The sequence below is a fragment of the Idiotropiscis lumnitzeri genome, chromosome 1 (assembly GCF_059441095.1).
Source record: "Idiotropiscis lumnitzeri isolate Australia: NSW breed Sydney's pygmy pipehorse chromosome 1, RoL_Ilum_1.0, whole genome shotgun sequence".
NCBI classification, from domain to species: Eukaryota; Metazoa; Chordata; class Actinopteri; order Syngnathiformes; family Syngnathidae; genus Idiotropiscis; species Idiotropiscis lumnitzeri.
In genome coordinates, this window is record NC_142391.1 from 2,255,981 (window position 1) to 2,274,092 (window position 18,112).

The window sequence follows — 18,112 nt, forward strand, 5'->3', positions numbered from 1 at the left end:
CGCCCACAGCTAAGAATCTGAAAGCTCCGCGAAAAAGATTGTGTCGCTGATTTATGAAATCTGCCTAGCAACACAAGACAGCTGAATTCTGATTGGACAAATTCTCTCCTAAAAAACAGAACATAATGACATTAATGTGAATAATACTTTATATATATATATTAAATTCTATAATTATTATTATATTATTATCCTAAAAATGATCATGATTTCTCGATTATGTTAGGCCAGCAGAGAAGGCCTTGACCGCCCACCACTGGTTGTACCAATGTAGAAATATGTCATTACTTTACTAAGCGTGCTTTGTCAAGTATTTGACCTTAACTTGAGTATTTATCTTTTTTCAGACTTTACTCACAAGTAACTGTTGTTCCACGAAGTACAGGGTGTGAGTACTTTTGCCACCTCTGCAAAAAACTGTGACTTGAATTCCTCTTGCACCGTGTTCAAAGGGTCTGAAGGGGAAGCTTACGGAGCACCAACACAAACTGCACCAGCTGCTGGGAGAAGGCAAACATCTCCTGCTGTCCGTCTGCTGTCCCGCTCTGGAAAATCAGTTGGCAGTTCTGGGCGAACACTGGCTGGACAACACCAGCAAAGTCAACAAGGAACTGCAGCGTTTGGAGGCCATTCTCAAGCACTGGACCAGGTCAGGAACCTCACCAGACACTCTGTGATACAGACAAAGTCCTTCTCAAAGTAGATCATCCCGACCTCCGGATTGTGCGTCAAAACCTTCTCTGCTGGCCTAACATAATCAAGAAAAAATGATCATATTCTTCACATTGATGTTATATTATATCCTAGTGTTGTATGTTTAGGTGAGAGTTTTTATCCAATCAGAATTCCGCTAGTTCGTGTTGCCAGGCAGATTTCACGATACCAGTAGCAGGCACGATTCGTCCGAGGCCTTCCAATAAAATCGTGCGGGTGTCTGTTTTGTGTCTCAAGGGGGCTTTTACCGTTGATCGACAGTTGCGTTAGCCAATCAGATCACAAGTTGATGACAGTAAGGCCTTCTCGCTGGCCTTTATACGTTGAAGTTGACGAACGCGTTTTGTGATTGGATACTCACTCGTGAGGGGGCAGCGCTATGCGGAATCAACCCACCCGGAAGTCGTCACTGGCGACCGTTGGAAAATCAAAAATATATTCTTGCTTTTTTAAACCACAATGGCCGAAGGAGGGGATTTAATTGCAGACACGCTTGCAAGGCCATTTTTAAGACGAACCTTTCAAGAGAAGCGAGGTCATCCAACACTCACTTAGTACTGTGCAAGTGTCTTTCTGAATATTATTTGTCCAGCCGTGGTGTCATAAATGAGGTATTTTTTCAAGTCGGACTTAACTGAAGGCCTGTGTGTGAAATGCTCAGCCCGCCACTGTGCTTTTAATAACAACTGTGACAAGTCCTCCAACAGTCCTGTGTTTGTAGCAAAGCAGCTAACTTCAAAGTTTAAAGTCCGGTCACGTTATGCTCCCTCGTCCATTAATGATGTAGAAATGTGCCAAACAGCCACGGGGACAGGCAAATGTGCCAAGTAGGACAAAACCCGCAGTTGGGTGGGAGAAACTTCATTCCCAAGAGTGAACGATGAAACCGGAAGGTGGACAGAAAGGCAGACAGGAATCTTTTGCATTATTTGTTTGTCGCCGTTTTTTCGCCAGATGCCAGATACCCCCCCCCCCCTCATTCATTTTTATTTTCTTTATTTATTAATTTATTTTCTTACGTGGACGTGGGAACGGTAGTAAGGGGTACCTGAATTCAAAACGTTTGCGAACCCCTCACCCACAGATTCCAAATGTTCAGTCTCATTTTATCGCCCCCCCAGCTATCAGAGACATTGCGGCGAGTTTAGCGGATGGCTCCAATCTGCCATGGAGCGTCTGGAATTCTGGAACACGCAAGCGCTCTTGGTCCCGCAGGAGTTGGAAACAGTCAGAGAGCACCTCTCTGCTTTTCTGGTGAGGCCGCTTGATCACGACATCACCATCGAACCGCCGTCTTCACGTCTCGGATTGGCTTATTGATTGATTCCGCTCCATCGCAGGAATTTTCCAAGGAAGCAGAGAGCAAGTCCGGCCTGAAAAGCTCGGTGGTCTCTGAGGGAAACCAACTCCTGAGGCTGAAGAAGGTGGACACGGTGGCGCTGCGCTCAGACCTGGCCCGCATTGACAATCAGTGGAGTGAACTTTTCACGCGCATCCCGGTGGTCCAGGAAAAGCTCCATCAGGTCCTCGCTCTTCACCACATGTGCAAATACTTCCAGACCACCGTGGAACCTTGACGTCCTCTTTATTGAAAACTTTAAAAGAACTGTTTTTTTGGGTGGGGGAGAGCTGGAACTGTTGCTATTTCAATTTGGGAATCGTGATGAAATCTTGAAATAGCAAACGAAACTTACTAAGTCAAGGTCCCACACTACTTCTGCGATCAACATCCCGGTTCATTGATCTGCTTTTGTTCCTCAGATCCAAATGGAGAAGCTGGCCTCCCGTCACGCCATCACAGAGCTGTTTAACTGGATATCGTTGATGGAGAATGTCATCGAGGAAGATGAGGAAAACCTCAAGAGTGCCGTTGGGTCAAATGTGATTCTGGACTACTTGCAGAAATACAAGGTACCAAATTTTCACAACCATAAGGCGCACCGCATTCAAAGTCACAGGCGCTATTTTGGCATTGAACACATACATAAAGTGCACCATATTACTGGGCGCAGGCGTAACAACTATCAGCCAACATCAACTGGACAGCATACTTTGCAAACAACCAAAACAAGGAACGAAGAAATGCAATTAACACGAAAGATGTATCATGCCATTCATATCCCAAGTGCTGCAAATTCAGCCTCAGCCAATTAGATGGCTGGTTAGAGAGACGCATTTCAGTGAATCGTCTCTTTATAAGCACCCAAATGTGCCGTTGCTAATGGAGCTAAGCTAAGTCTCAAGACTTCATTTCTGTTTCTTTGGTCTGTTAGAAAATATTCCTTTGGTATGACGTGGTCACGGTCCGAAGATTCACAACTTATAGTTCCTTGCTTTGTGTCCTGAAGGTCATCTTTCCAAAATGTGGAAAGTATTCTTTTCTCCGAGAGACCCGCAGAGACAGATTGAGTGTGTTGCGTTGAAAGTGGTTTTGTGATAAAGCGTTCTTGACGTGGAGAACATGGCCATCTTGTCATTTTCCGTGGTTCTGTATCTGTTTTGAATCTCTCAGGGCTTCAGGGTGGATTTAAGTTGCAAGCAGCTGACTGTGGACTTCGTCAACCAGTCCGTGCTGCAACTCAGCGGTCACGACGTGGAGAGCAAGCGCAGCGACAAAACCGACTTTGCCGAGCGTCTCGGCCTCATGAACAGGCGGTGGCAGATCCTGCTGGGCCGTATCAACGAGCGGGTGAGGGAGCGGAACATGAAAGGGATACTCCAGTTGGGGGCGGGGCAAAACCCCCAAAAAAGGTGAATGATTTGTTTTGCAGATCCAGTTCCTGGAGAGTCTGCTGCAGATGTGGCTGGAGTACGAAAGCAGCGTTCAGGCCCTAAAGTCTTGGATGGGGACTCAAGAAGAGCGGCTCAAGAGGAAACACAGGATCGAGGACCTGATGTCGGTACAGAATGCGCTCAAGGACTGCCAGGTAGCCCTCGTATATCTTCTGTCTCGGTAATCAAAACTCCCTCAAGCGCTATTTCTCAGTTACAACTCCCAAACTAATCTTTCAGGAAATGGAGGAGCTGGTGAGAGACAAAGAAAAAGAACTGGAGCGAGTAGAGGAGCAGGGTTGTGCTCTTGTTCAGAACAAAACCGACGAGGCCTGCGCCATCGTCATGGAGACGCTCCAGAGCGTCAATCACACCTGGGCCAACCTGGACCACCTTGTACGTTCCTCCCGTCGTCCTTGTCTTGATTATTTATCTTGTGAATTGGAGTAAACGAGATCAATATGTCCAGATTGGTCAACTTAAGATCAGCCTGACGTCGGTGTTGGATCAGTGGAGTCTTTACAAACGTGCATCCGAAGAGATTAACGGCTACTTGATGGAGGGACGCTATTCCGTGTCACGCTTCCGCCTCCTCACTGGTTCCTTGGAGGCCGTGAGGCAGCAAGTGCAAAGTCTGCAGGTGTGATGAACATTTTCTTCACTCCATTGTGATGAGCGGATCCGTTTATGAGGGTGCCATCTGTGCAGGGTTTGCAAGAGGAGCTGGAGAAGCAGGAAAGCAGTCTGAGGAGGTTCGGTGCCGTGACCCACCAACTGCTGAAAGAGTGTCACCCGTCAGTGTCGGATTCTCTCAATCACGCCTTCCAGGAGGCCAACGCAAGGTGATTTGGATGATTGGGACGATTTGGATTAGAACCGGAAGAGTTCGCCGTCCTTGAGACAGAGTTCACAGAAACTCAAAATTTAACTCTGGGCAATTACCAGAACCTTCTCAGAAAATTTGAAGAGTTTTATTTTTTTTTTTGAGGGGGGGGGGGTTTCATTGGAATTCAAGAAATTTACGGCCATACAGTCCTTGATTTCATCCAGACACCAAACAGACATAATTCAAAACAGCACGGGCCCCAGAATTGAACCCTGTGGAACACCAAATGGAAGTGAGGGACTCGCCTCAGTCCTGAACCGCTCCCTGTCCTCCTCAGGTGGTCCGGCCTCCTGGAGGAGATTTGTGAGCGTCTGAGGAGCAGCAAAGCTCTCCAGCAACTGTGGCAAGGCTACAAAGACCTTCACCAGCAGAGCTCTGCCGGGGTTTTGCTTCAGGAGGAGAAAGCCGAGCAGCTCCTCAAGACAGCGTGCGGCGAGGACATCGCCGACGAGCACGTGTCCGCCTGGATTCAACAGTGCGGCGTGAGTGTGGTTTGGGTTTATAGGCAACCCCCTTGGGGGATACATTCCAAACCCAGCCATGATAAGTGCAAATCAATTATTTTTTTTTCATAGTTTTACCCCTTCCACACGCTTGAACTGAAATCTCCATGCTGTGTTTTTTGTGGCAGGAGGTTCTCCGCTCCCACGTGCCAGTGCAGGCCTCCCTGCAGGTTCTCCGCGAGCTGGGAGATCAGCTGAAGCAGCAGGTGGACACGTCGGCGGCCTCTGCCATTCAGTCGGACCACCTGGCACTTTCTCAGCGGTTGTCGGCGGTGGAGCAAGCGCTCAACAGACAACTCATCGCACTGCAGGTACACGATGTTGGCGCCCCTATTTCCAATGTCTCCAATGTACTCGTCTACTGATCTTACGGGTAAGATCTGATCATCTAAGGACTCCTTGGGAGTCGAGAACTAGCAGCATATCATGCACTGTCAGGATTGTTCTAGCATATCAAAGTGGATCCGGAGCGGTTCAGGACTGAGGCGAGTCCCGCACTTCCATATGGTGTTCCACAGGGTTCAATTCTGGGGCCTGTGCTGTTTTTTATTGTGTCTGCTCCTTTTGGCCACTTTTGTCCTGTCAGGACGAAATCAAGGACTGTGTGGCAGTGAATTTCTTGAATCCCAATGAAAACAAAAAGACCCCCTTACTTGTCTCCTCACCCTTTCCAGACCGGCGTCCACGACTATGAGACCTTTAACCACCAGCTGGACTCATTAGTTGGCTGGGTCGTGGAAGCCGAGGAGGCTCTGAGGGTGCATGACCCCAACGGCTCCACCGACCTGACCCTCATCCAAGAGCGCATGCAGGAGCTGAAGGTCAGCAAAAAAAAAAAAATACAAATGCTTTGAACGAATCCTGCGGCCGTGCGGTCATAACCACTGTTTGTCAACAGCGACTGATGATGAAGTTCAGCAGCATGGCGCCGGAATTGGAGCGACTCAACGAGCTGGGTTACCGGCTCCCGCTCAACGATTCCGAGATCAAACGCATGCAGAACCTGAACAGGAGCTGGTCGGCGGCCTCGGCGCAGACCACCGAGCGATTTAGGTATGAAGTTTACCAGAGGCAGGAGACTTCGGTCACATGACTTGTAGGCCTTGGGACTTGCTTGGCTAAAACTTGTGAAAGACACGAGTAGGGCCGGAATTAATTTGATGAGAATAGATTAATAAATTTAGAGGACACACCCACAACGGTGCAGCCCGCCCACTCTCAGATCCACCAGCCTGCGCTCAAAATAAAAGTCTTAAAATGATGCTTAAAGCTTTTGGATTCCTTTTGTTGCAGCAAACTGCAGTCGTTCCTCCTTCAGCAGCAAACTTTCTTGGAAAAGTGTGAGACGTGGATGGAGTTCTTGGTCCAAACGGAGCACAATCTGGCTGTGGAAATCTCCGGAAACTACCAAAGTTTAACGGAGCAGCAGAAAGCCCACGAGGTTTGAGGACATTCTCTGACTTCCTATAAAAGATCATTGCAGATTTTTTTTTTTTTTTTAATTCCTCTGCGCTTTGTTCTCTTGCAGTTGTTCCAAGCCGAGATGTTCAGTCGGCAGCAGATCCTCCACTCCATCATCAGCGATGGACAAAGGATGCTGGAACAGGGTCAAGTGGATGACAGGTAGGTCGACTTAACCTTGAATCCATTGCAACAATCAATATCCTGTCCCTTTTAAAAATCAAACATGGCACAAAAGTTTGCCCACCGCGAATCTCAATAATAATGAATGAATTAAATAAATTTTAAGCTTTAAAAAAAAAAAAAAGTTATTTTATTTTAAAAAGAAAATATCTTCAAATTGACCCACATTTAAACCTTTTTTTTATTTCTTTGCCTCATCTATAAAAGTGCGTCGTCCGTCTGTCCACTGCTGAATGTTGTTCTGTCTGGATTGTGCAGGAAGGAGTTCAATCTGAAGCTGGCCCTGCTGAGCAACCAGTGGCAGGGCGTGGTGCGGCGCGCCCAGCAAAGACGCGGCATCATCGACGGCCTGGTCCGCCAGTGGCAACGCTACCGAGAGATGGTGGACAAGCTGCGCAAGTGGCTTCTGGACGTCTCCCAACCCACCGAGGGTCTTCGGCCCGGGACCACCGTTCCTCTGCAGCAAGCTCGTTCCATGCTGGACGCCATCCAGGTCGCTAGCGGGGAGATTTGAGACTTATGCTGCAATTTTCCAAGGGCTTGGCGATGAGGGGAAGCCATTAAAATTTGGATCTGTGCGACCCGGTCCAAAGTGGCCCGCAGTCCACTGGTTGGGGACCACTGGTTTTAAACCATAAATGCACCACTAATCTAAACGCTGTTTTGCAGCATTACCCTAACAGCCTTACAGCTGATTTCATTTTGACAATTTGCACCGGAAGGGCATGTGTACATTACACATGTAGCAAAAACTCTCTGACACCTCCACTAACGACCCGGGCTAAACTTAGATTCTCCAAAGCATACCAGATGTTCGCCGCTGCAAGAGGCATCAACGCAACATACTTCCTTGACATCAGTTGCTAATTCATTGTTAGCTAAGACTTTGGCGCCTACTTGTCCCAGAGCGTTACAGAAAGAGCACAAAAATGTGCACAGAATTGAGAAAAGGTCCGTTAATTTTGGGGGCGGATAAGTTCCACAGACAAAACAAATATTTCTTAATAAAGGGGATAGAATACATCCGTAATAGACACACGCCCTAAAAAGTTGAACTATAATTGCCTATAGATGCCACAAAGTGGCGGCAAATGACTAATTTTGTCTAAATGAAGGTCCTCGATTCACTTCAACTGTCCACCGAATGGCCTGAACTTTTTCAGCGAATAACAGAGCAGGAAAGAATGTCATTGTCATATGCTTTTTTTTCTAGTCGCAAAAAAAAAAAAAAAGGAAATTTTTTAACAAAAAAATTCTGAACTCAAAAAAGTGTCTGTTTTCTCCCTCTAGCTGAAGGAGAAGGTACTGCAGCGGCAGCAGGGCAGCTACATCCTGACGGTGGAGGCCGGCAGACAACTGCTGCTGTCGGCCGACAGCCGGGCCGAGGTGGCCTTGCAGGCCGAGCTGACCGACATCCAGCAACGCTGGAAACGGGCCAGCGGATGTCTGGACGAAATGAGGAGGCAGCTCAGCGCCTTGCTGAAGGTACGACACACTCACACACTCAGTCTCTCCAACTATGCTTGGACTTGAAGAGCGCCAAAATCAATTTTGGATCATTTTTTAAGCACGGAAGTGCACAGAAAAGAACTCTCGTGTTTATTAAATAAATATACAATATAATATTGGACGGAATAGAGCTGCATTATATTATTTTATGATTATTCCTAGCTGCTGGCTCTCCTCCCTAATGCGGTTCTTTTGTAAAAGTCGACTGTATACCTAAGCACGTATTTTGAGTCTTTCCCGACTCTGTATTTCACTCTAGCGATTAGCACAGTTAGCGACTGCTCGTTTGCCTCCTCCGTTGAAACGCTGATTGTTAGTGGGGTCGTTTATTTGTCACCACGATGCTACTGTTGTGCAGGAATTTACATGAAGTACAAAAAAAAAAAAGTCTGTGGTAGAGCACGTTAGCTTAGCACCTAGCATTCAAGCAGCCGAGAAAGAAATTACTTCCGGGACGATGGGTGACAGCACGATGCTTTTTTTTTTTGTTTAATCACATAAGAGCCCTTAAAAAAAAACAAAAAAAAACGCAGCTTTGACAATCACGGAATTGCTTTGTCTAAGATGGTGATTTCGGTCCCAAAACGATAATTCATTCAGCCCTAGTGTGGAATAAAAGTGATGATTCTGTTGTGAAGAAAAGTCAGTCAAAAGTTGATTATTGATTTAAAAAAAAAAGGATAAGAATGATGTCAGAATTTTATGTGATCAAGAATTTCAGAGAAAACTTTAGGAACGCGCCAAACCTTATTTGGGCTAAACTTTTTTTGCCCCTGGTTGGAAAATGGAGTTCCAATACAATGAGCTTGTTTCCTTCCAGGACTGGGACCGATGCGACAAAGGCATCGGCGCATCTCTGGAGAAGCTCCGGGTCTTCAAACGACAACTCTCTCAGCCTCTTCCCGATCACCACGACGACCTGCAGGCACAGCAGATGCGCTGCAAGGTACACCGGATCCTGCCCTTTTCCATGTTTGCACTTCCGTCGCACATGTGGGTCCACCTTTCTTTTTAAAAAAAATTTTCAGGATTTGGAGGGCGCCATCGAAGGCTGGACTGGAGATCTGGCCCACCTGACCGTCCTGAGGGAGTCGCTGTCGTGCTACATCAGTGCCGAGGACCTGTGCGTCCTGCGGGAGCGCATCGAGCTTCTGCATCGCATGTGGGAGGAAATCTGCCACCAGGTGACGCCATGCACCCGCGCCACTTTTTGTAATACGCACGAGAGAATCAAAAAAGAATCAATTGGCGATGGTTTGCGTCGATCAAGAAATTTGGAAGGCGGAGGGCACTTGACCCTTTTTTGACAGTCAGTCCCCCGCCTCGACCCTCCGGCCTTATTCATTAAAATTTTCAGCCCCCGACCCCGGGACGGACTGCCCAGCTCTGGGTTTTAAGATGGAGTGTGTGAGCTGAATATTTTAAAGGTGGTTTTGTTTTGTTTTGAATCAGTCAAGGATGGCCAGAGGTAAATGTGTAAACAAACAAAAACAATTCTTTATTTAGGATTTTATTGCAAAATTTTGCAAATGTCATGTTAAGTCAAGTCAATTTTATTTGCATGGCCCTTAATCACAGATAGTCTCAAAGGGCTTTACGTAACCACAAGGAGGACTAGGAAAAACTCAAACCTATATATAATATATATATTTAGTCAAATTACACACACAAAACAAAACAAAAAAAGAATCAAAATCATCATTTATTAAGGAGACGTCGTAGATACCCCGTCTATTTCCTTTCGCAATGTACCGCATTGAAACCTTGTGCACAGCATCCTGTTTGTGCTACACAGCAGCGAGACAGGAAACACACAAAACCACCCAGTCCCATTCTTGCGTCTTGTGTTCTTGATTTTGCTTTTCTATCTTCTCTATTCTTTCCATACTCGCAGCTATCCCTGCGAGGGCAGCAGGTGGCCGACAAGCTGAACGAGTGGAGCGTTTTTAGTGACAAGTACAAGGAGCTGTGCGAGTGGCTCACTGGCATGGAGTCCAAGGTGTCACAAAACGGGGACGTCAGCATCGAGGAGATGATCGAGCGGCTGCGGAAGGTAAGAATGGCACGTTATAATCTTCCTCTTGTTAGCTCTCAGTTCGATTTGGGAGGCAGGTTGCTTTGAGTCCCACGCTCCCCGCCATCGTATGGCGTTCCACAAGGTTCAATTTTGGAGCCCTTGCTGTTTTCATTGAAATCGTCGCCCCTGGATTGCTTCTTAAGTGTTGTCTTCGTTTTTATGTCTGATTATGACTTTACTTTCAGCGCTTTTTATGCAGCTCTGCTTTCTTTTTAATATGCTCTCTAAATAAAGTCGCGCTGAGCATGTTAGGGTGCATTTTATTTGGGCGGTGGGAGGGGTGGGTGAGTCAAACTCGTTTTAGCTCTCGTCTAAAAATCCCAAATTGTGGTGTGTTGTCGTCAGGACTACCAGGAGGAGATCTCGGTGTCCGAGGAGAACAAGCTGCACCTCCACCAGCTGGGAGAGCGCCTGGCCCGGGCCAGCCACCCGAGCAAGGCCGCTGAAATCCAGCACAAGCTCACCAAAGTCAATGACCGCTGGCAGCACCTTCTAGACCTAATTGGTGCCAGGTAAGGACAAACATTTTCATCTCCACCAAGCGCTGGCAGGTTAGCCAAAATTCCATTTGCAATTTGAAGGAAATTTCCCCTTAGCTCGTAAAAACTGCAAATGACAATCGCAGATTTCCCGCAATCCGGTGGCCAGACGGATTCCTGAGCTAATTTGCTAGTTGGTCCATGATCAGGATGAAATACAGTCACGCAGACAACTTTCATTTGATCAAAAAAATCACCTTCGAGATTCAAGACTTTTTCTTTCTGTAGCTTTGGTCCGACCTTGACATTTCTTGCGAGTCAGGACTTGTAGTTCTTTGCTTTAAGTCTCAAAGGTCTTGGGAAAACTCGTCTCTCGTTGATACTGCTCCAGCTTGATTGTCTCGAAAGAGTACATGCAGTCGAAGCTTTGTAGCATGCGTAAAAGTGCATGTCATTAACGTCATGTGCATGTCGAAATCAATTATTTTTCTTTACAGATCATTTCAAAATAAGAGCTTTCGCTTGGAAAAGTGTCCTCTTTAGTAAAAAATCATCTTGAAAGCACATACCTCGGGTCAAAAGTTCCCAGCATTTGGATATTGGGTCTCATTTTTTTCAACCAAGTTCAGCGTGACTGACGCCAATTTGTCGCCCGCAGGGTGAAGAAGCTGAGGGAAACCCTGGTGGCCGTGCAGCAGCTGGACAAGAACATGAGCAGCCTGCGGACCTGGCTGGCCCACATCGAGACCGAGCTGTCCCAGCCCATCGCTTACGACTCCTGCCACTTCCAAGACATTCAACGGAAGCTCGACCAGCAGCAGGTGACGCTCAATTTTAGCAAGACGGGGGGAATCCGTTTGAAGTCTTCACAGCGCAGTGGCGGGAACTTGCAAAGTACAAATATGTTTTTTTTTTTCTCAGTTGCTCTCAACTCACCTTCAGTTTGGTTCTTTGGTACCGAGATGCCACAGGATGGCACCAAAGTTAGTTTTCAGTCAATAACCGAGGATATGTTCCCCAAAAAAAACAAAAAAAAAATCTGTGTGAATTTATCTGTAGCGGCCTGCAAGGCCTTCTCTGCTGGCCAAACATAATCAAGAAATCACGATCATATTCTTCACATTGATGTCATATATCCTAGTGTTAAAATCTTAGGTGAGAGTTTTGATCCAATCAGAATTCAGCTAGCTTGTGTTGCCAGGCAGATTTCAAAATAGCAGTAGCACGCCCGATTTGGCCGAGGCCTTCAGATATATTCGTGTGGGCGTCTGTCCTGTCCGTTCACAGTTGATAGACATTTGCGATAGCCAATCAGATCACGAGTTGACAGTAAGGCCTTCTCGCTGAAGGTGATGAACGCGTTTTGTGATTGGATACTCACTCGTGATTGGGGGCAGCGATACGGGGAATCAACACACCCGAAATTTGGAACTGGCGACCGTTCGAAAATCTAAAATCTATTCTTGCTTTTTTAAACCAAAATGGCCGAAGGAGGGAAAAGCGTGGATTTAATTGCAGATACGCTTGCGACGCCATTTTCAAGACGGACCTTTCAAGAGAAGCGAGCTCGTCCAACACGCTCTCAGTTGTGCATAAGTGTCTTTCTGCATATTATTTCTTAAGCCGTCGTGTCATAAATGCTCTGCCAGAACATGACTGAAGGTGTGTGTGTGATTTATTTCTTTATTTTTATTTGATTTTTTTAAGGAGCTTCAAAGCGACATCGAAAAGCACAGCACCGGCGTGGCGTCGGTGCTGAACCTGTGCGAGGTTCTGCTGCACGACTGCGACGCCTGCGCCACCGACGCCGAGTGCGAGTCCATCCAGCAGGCCACGCGCAGTCTGGACCGCCGATGGAGGAGCATCTGCGCCTCCTCCGTGGAAAGGAGGCTCAAGTAGGACCTTGTCTTTGGCGTGCATGTCGCCCTTCTTCTTTTTTTTTTCTGATCTGCCTCCAGTCAGGTCACGTGACCTGAGATATTTGAACACTTACAGGATTGAGGAGACGTGGCGTTTGTGGCAGAAATTCCTGGAGGACTTCAGCCGCTTTGAGGAGTGGCTGGCCGCTTCAGAGAAAACGGCCGCGCTGCCCAACTCCTCCGGTGTTTTGTACACTGAAGCTAAGGAGGAACTCAAGAAATTTGAGGTACACAATTTATTAGAATGCCCTCATTTATGGGAGGGGGGAGAAAAAGTCCTGGTTTCATAATTCATCATTTTATGCGGAAAAAAAGTCATCGTTTTGCAAGATAAAAAGGTTATTTATTTGAGAAAGCTGGAGTTTTATGAAGTTCAGGGGAATGAAGCTAACATTTGAGAACAAAATGTTTTTTTTTCCTGGAAGAACAAAGTTAACATTTTATGAGAAAAGAGTCATTGGTATTTTCGGAGGGGGCGGGGGGTGATCACAGTTTTACAAGTTGTTAAAAAAGGAAAAATTTAAAACCTTTTCTTTTTTTTTTGAAGGGAGAAATCCTAATTTTAAGAGAAAAAAACCTTTTTTTTTTCCAAAAAAAAAGGTTATTTTATAGGCAAAAAGAAAACCGGTTCTGTTCCAGAAAAATGACAAATAGGATGAGATTGAAAAAGGATAATATAATTCCTGAGTGAAACACTGCGGAGGATCAATTTAAAATATGCGAGTAAAGCAAAAAAAAAAGACAGCAGCTACAAACAAGAATAATTTCATCGTTTTAAAGCTATAAAAGTAAAGCTATAATTTGACAAGGTCAGTGTTTTATTGGGAAGAAAGAATAAGAAAAGTCCTGGTTTTAAGAGAGTCAAGTGAAAAATATCCTCCGATAAAATGTCCCATTTGAGCTTTGTCCTGTTTCGTGTCCGCAGACCTTCCAGCGGCAGGTCCACGAAAGCCTGACGCAGCTGGAATTGCTCAACAAGCAGTACCGGCGCCTGGCCAGAGAAAACCGCACGGACGCTTGCAGCGGCCTCAAGCAGATGGCCCACAGCGCAAACCAGCGCTGGGACAACTTGCAGAAGAGGGTGGCCGCCATCCTGCGCCGGCTCAAGGTCGCCACTGTCACGTGTCTTGTGGACAACTTCAAAGGAAACAAACGCAAACCCTTTGAAATGACGCGGAGGTCTGCATCCATTGGTCATGAAATTGTCATAAAGGCTGGAAGAAGTGACCATCTGGATGGACGTCCAGGTTCCGAGTTAGCAAAGCGGTCTCCTCACTCATTCCAAAGGGTTTACTTGTCCTTTTTTTTTTTGTTGTTTTTTTGCAACTGTGTCTTCTGACATGGTGCATTCCTCCCACCTGTGCAGCACTTCATCAGTCAGAGGGAGGAGTTTGAGACGGCGAGGGACGGCATCCTGGTGTGGCTGACCGAGATGGACCTGCAGCTCACCAACATCGAGCACTTCTCCGAATGCGACATCCAGGCCAAGATCAAACAGCTCAGGGTGAGAGAAGCCTCCCGTGGCTGCATCGCAACCCTAACCGCCATGTTTGTTTTAATAAAAAAAAACACACACATGGAAATCTGAAAAAAAAAAGACTGTGTGTCACGCTTTCCGCTAGCGAGTCTTTTTCTGGTCCGGCAGTCGTTCCAGCAGGAGATCTCGCTGACCACGGCCAAGATCGAGGGCATCTTCCACCAGGGTGAGGCGCTGATCGAGAAGAGCGAGCCGCTGGACGCCGCCGTCATCGAGGAGGAACTGGAGGAGCTGCAGCGCTACTGCCAGGAGGTCTTCGGACGGGTCGAGCGATACTACAAGAAGCTCATTCGGCTACCCGTAAGACCTTTAACACACTGACGGAGGATATCAGAAAATGTCAATATTTAAAATTCAATGTAGTGTGGAATTATGATTTATTAGATAACTAGTTCCATATTTATTTGGGGAATATTTGCAAAATTTCCCGAAATGTGCAGAAAAAAAAGCCTTTTGTAATACTTTTCAGGATGGAATTTGCAAATACAAAAACAAAACAAACTGTTTTTATTTTATTAAATTTTTTCATTTGTCTCTTACAAAATTCAAATGGAAGCAAAGATCATTGATCTTATTTTTTTTAAAGTTTTTAAAAATGCTTTTTAGTGGAAATAATAATAATAATAAACTAATAATATTAATATTGATATTGATATCGATATCGATGTCGGTGTCGGTGTTAGTGTTAGTGTTAGTGTTAGTGTTAGTGTTAGTGTTAATAATTTGGGCAAACGTAAGACAAAAAAATATGAAATGTCTAGAGGGGGCGTTTGCGAATTATATTTAGTAAAAATGTATATTTACAAATATTTTTATTTATTTATCTTTTAAAATGGAAAAAAAAAAAACAGGGCTAGCAGAAAAAGTATCCTGTCTTATTTTTATATTGCTTCGACAATCTGAAGTGAGCTGAGGAGCTTCTGTTAGACAAAAGTAGTACCTTGTCGCCATCTAAAGGCAATTATTGTTCGGTATAACCCATTTTGGGAGCGATTCATGGATTTTTGCTCCTCAATGTGTTGTCCTGACGAGCCCATTGTCCTTCAGCTGGCCGAGGACGACGCCGAAGCGTCTCTCTCGGACCGCGAGCTGGAGCTGGACGAGCCCGCCGACCTTTCGGGCGACCTGTCGGGTCTGCCGCTGTGGAGCGAACGTCTGGGCGACGGTTTCCTGTCACCATTGCCCTCCTCTGGACGCTCGGCGGCCTCGCTGGCGGCGCAGCTGCGGACCGAGCGCTCGGGCCGGGACACGCCGGCCAGCGTGGACTCCATCCCGCTGGAGTGGGACCACGACTACGACCTGAGCCGCGGCCTGGAGAGCGCCAGTCGGGCACTCAGGGAGCAGCAGAGCGAGGAGGGAGACTTCCTGCAGCCGCCTACCTCCGCCTTGTCGGGTCAGTACTTGAAATGATGATGATGTTGCCAACCAGTTTTCTGCTGATGTTCCTTGCAGGTCTGCATATTTGTTGCTAAAAGTTGCTAAATGACTGCAAGTGTGTAAAATGTTACAGTGGACTTACCCAAAATCTCAGAGAAACAATAATTGAAAATTGTTGCTTAAGTTTATCATCAAGTTTTTATTTGTAAGTGTAACGTAAAAGTTTGTTTTATCCATATTTATCTCAACCTCTCTTTTCCTGATTCATTCGTATTAAAAAGTCGAAACCTGAGGAAATGTTTCCCATAAGAAATAATGTAACTCCAATTAATCCTTTCCAGAAAACCAAATCTATTCACAAAAAAAAATACATGCCGAAAGCTATGTAAAACAAATGCACAGTGAATATAAAAAGTCTACACACCCCTGTACAAATTTTTGGGTTTGCAAAAATGAGCCCAAGATAAATCAATTCAACATATTCCAGCATTGTGATCAATAATTAAAAAAAAATATATATATAATTTCTAGTGTTGAATATTGTGTATGCATAAGTATGCACACCCTCTAGTAACTTGGGATGCGGCTGTGTTCAGAATTAACCAATCATGTTAAATGGGAGTCAGCACACAGCCTTGAAAGCACAGGTGTCAATGTCGGTCCTCGAGGGTCGCGATCCGACGTCTCCTCCCTCCAGCAAACCTTATTCAAATGATTCGGATCGTTATCAGGCTTCTCGGCGCTTATTTATGGGCTGATCATTTCGATGAGGTGTGTTGGCGGACGGAGATATCTTAATGCAGGCTGGATCGGGGTTCTCAAGGATGGGACTTGAGCAGCGGATTTTGACGCCGGTGTTTTAAATTGTTTTTGATATAAAGTTTACGTGTTCCGCTCGGCTTGCCCTACCTTTTTTTTTGCTACAATTTCACTCCATATTTTGAGTTCAATGTTTTTAAACCCAAAAGAGCACCATTTATTTCCCATTCATTTATTTATTTATTTTTTCAACCTGTGCCTCATTCCTTCATCACTACAAAGATGTGTGGTGAATTAATTACTGCCCTCTAGTGGATTATTTACACAGCGCATGTAAATACATCGTATCCGTCTGGCACAAACAAATCACACTGATGACGTAGAGGCCTCAAAAAGTCATTTATCACAAATGATACATTTGGCAAAATTGGCTCAGGATTCCGAATTCAAATCTCCTTTACTGAGTCCCCGCAGTCTTGTACTTGCGCACACAACAAAATGGCGGGATGGTCAATGGTGTAAAATGGCATCCGGTGCTGAATGTGTGTGTGCTTCACAATGTGTCTTCCAGATCTAGTGATCCCAGAGAACCCGGAGGCCTTTGTTAAGCTCACCGAGCAAACACTGAGGTGCTCCGCTGGTAGGCAACGTGCGAACCAACCTAGCATGCCTCCGGCAATAACAAATTGAGTGGCACCTGTTAGCGCTTTCACCACTTTTTGAAGTTGTGTTCACTTTTTTTTTTTTTGCTATCCAATAGCGACACTTTCTCTAACATCGGCGGCGCCATTCCATTTCTTTTGGTCCCCTCAATTGAAGCAAAAAAACTCAAACGGTGACCTAACAGAAATGGAGCCGAGCCCCGCCCCCTTCTTTCTCACTTTGCTTTGTGCTGTGTGGCTATAGACCTTTTCACTATTTTCTCTGTAAGACTTTTAGCGACCTTCCACCGGATTTCTCCTCCTTGCCGCCAATTTCAGTTCAAGTCAGCGGTTATTCGATGACATTTCTGCCGCCCGGAAACACTCTGAAAAGGTCTATAAGACTTTGTCTTTGCATGCGGTGTTTTCCTCGAAGGGGGTCACGTGATCTTTGCTGAGGCTTCCGTCCACGCGGAGGCGGGTGACGCTGAAGACTTTTCTGATTGCACCGTCTTTTCATACGGGAATGTGACATGTGTGAACACCGTCTGTCCGCAGAGGAAGCGGCCTCGAGTGACCCGCCGCTCGCCGACAGCAGCCGCAGCCGCACGCACGCCGTCGTCGACCTGGATGCCTCCTACATGGGTTATGTAGGTTTGATCTGATTCCAATTCTTGACTTCATTTTTTATCCGTTTGCCTTCATTTATTGTTTTGGAATTTCTTTTTTTTTATAATGTGTATTATGTTTTTAATCATTTTATTCTGTATTATTTAACGAAACAACAGAGCAAATTGTTTGATATAATGCAAAAATAATAACCTTATTTTTCTATTTCTTTACATAATTGCTATTGCAAACAACAAATGTAAAATAAATATTTTTTGTTTATTTGTTGTTTTTATTTTATTTGATTATTCAGTGAAGTGAAATGTGCATAATAATGTAATCTCCATTGAAGATTTTTATTGTTTATTATATTTAAATTATGTTCGGATTCATTCATAAAATAACTATCAAATAGTTGGATAGAATGAAAAAAATATTCAATAATATTATACTTTTGCGTAATATATAATAATATATATTTACCGTATAATTTGTACTAGATCATGTTTTTATTGTATTGTTTACTGAAAGAACATAATTTATAGAATATATATAATATAGAATATTTGGTTGTATTTATTATAATGTGTTTTTGTTGAATGAAATTATTTTTAAATATCTCAAGTAATTGTACATAAGGTAATAATAATCTGTAGTGACCAATACATAAATATTCTTTACTTCAT

The 18,112-nt window shown here is 45.1% G+C and overlaps 1 protein-coding gene across 6 annotated transcripts in view; it reads left to right on the forward strand.

The window, feature by feature from the left end:
- Positions 1–18,112, forward strand: part of syne1b (spectrin repeat containing, nuclear envelope 1b) — a 124,230-nt gene that overhangs the window by 95,505 nt on the left and 10,613 nt on the right. For 4 of the 6 annotated variants that reach the window (XM_088310156.1, XM_088310160.1, XM_088310158.1 and 1 more), the window contains 30 exons: positions 453–649; positions 1,836–1,968; positions 2,055–2,237; positions 2,476–2,625; positions 3,227–3,403; positions 3,486–3,641; positions 3,727–3,882; positions 3,956–4,126; positions 4,195–4,328; positions 4,650–4,854; positions 5,004–5,186; positions 5,550–5,696; positions 5,774–5,928; positions 6,169–6,316; positions 6,404–6,498; positions 6,778–7,012; positions 7,810–8,004; positions 8,849–8,974; positions 9,057–9,212; positions 9,923–10,081; positions 10,451–10,617; positions 11,243–11,405; positions 12,292–12,479; positions 12,580–12,730; positions 13,429–13,611; positions 13,870–14,007; positions 14,149–14,340; positions 15,088–15,433; positions 16,748–16,816; positions 17,376–17,467. In XM_088310156.1, the coding sequence (XP_088166282.1) occupies positions 453–649; positions 1,836–1,968; positions 2,055–2,237; positions 2,476–2,625; positions 3,227–3,403; positions 3,486–3,641; positions 3,727–3,882; positions 3,956–4,126; positions 4,195–4,328; positions 4,650–4,854; positions 5,004–5,186; positions 5,550–5,696; positions 5,774–5,928; positions 6,169–6,316; positions 6,404–6,498; positions 6,778–7,012; positions 7,810–8,004; positions 8,849–8,974; positions 9,057–9,212; positions 9,923–10,081; positions 10,451–10,617; positions 11,243–11,405; positions 12,292–12,479; positions 12,580–12,730; positions 13,429–13,611; positions 13,870–14,007; positions 14,149–14,340; positions 15,088–15,433; positions 16,748–16,816; positions 17,376–17,467 (4,950 nt within the window). The remainder of the gene's footprint in view (positions 1–452; positions 650–1,835; positions 1,969–2,054; positions 2,238–2,475; positions 2,626–3,226; positions 3,404–3,485; positions 3,642–3,726; positions 3,883–3,955; positions 4,127–4,194; positions 4,329–4,649; positions 4,855–5,003; positions 5,187–5,549; positions 5,697–5,773; positions 5,929–6,168; positions 6,317–6,403; positions 6,499–6,777; positions 7,013–7,809; positions 8,005–8,848; positions 8,975–9,056; positions 9,213–9,922; positions 10,082–10,450; positions 10,618–11,242; positions 11,406–12,291; positions 12,480–12,579; positions 12,731–13,428; positions 13,612–13,869; positions 14,008–14,148; positions 14,341–15,087; positions 15,434–16,747; positions 16,817–17,375; positions 17,468–18,112) is intronic. The other 2 variants (XM_088310159.1, XM_088310157.1) reach the window with 2 other exon arrangements.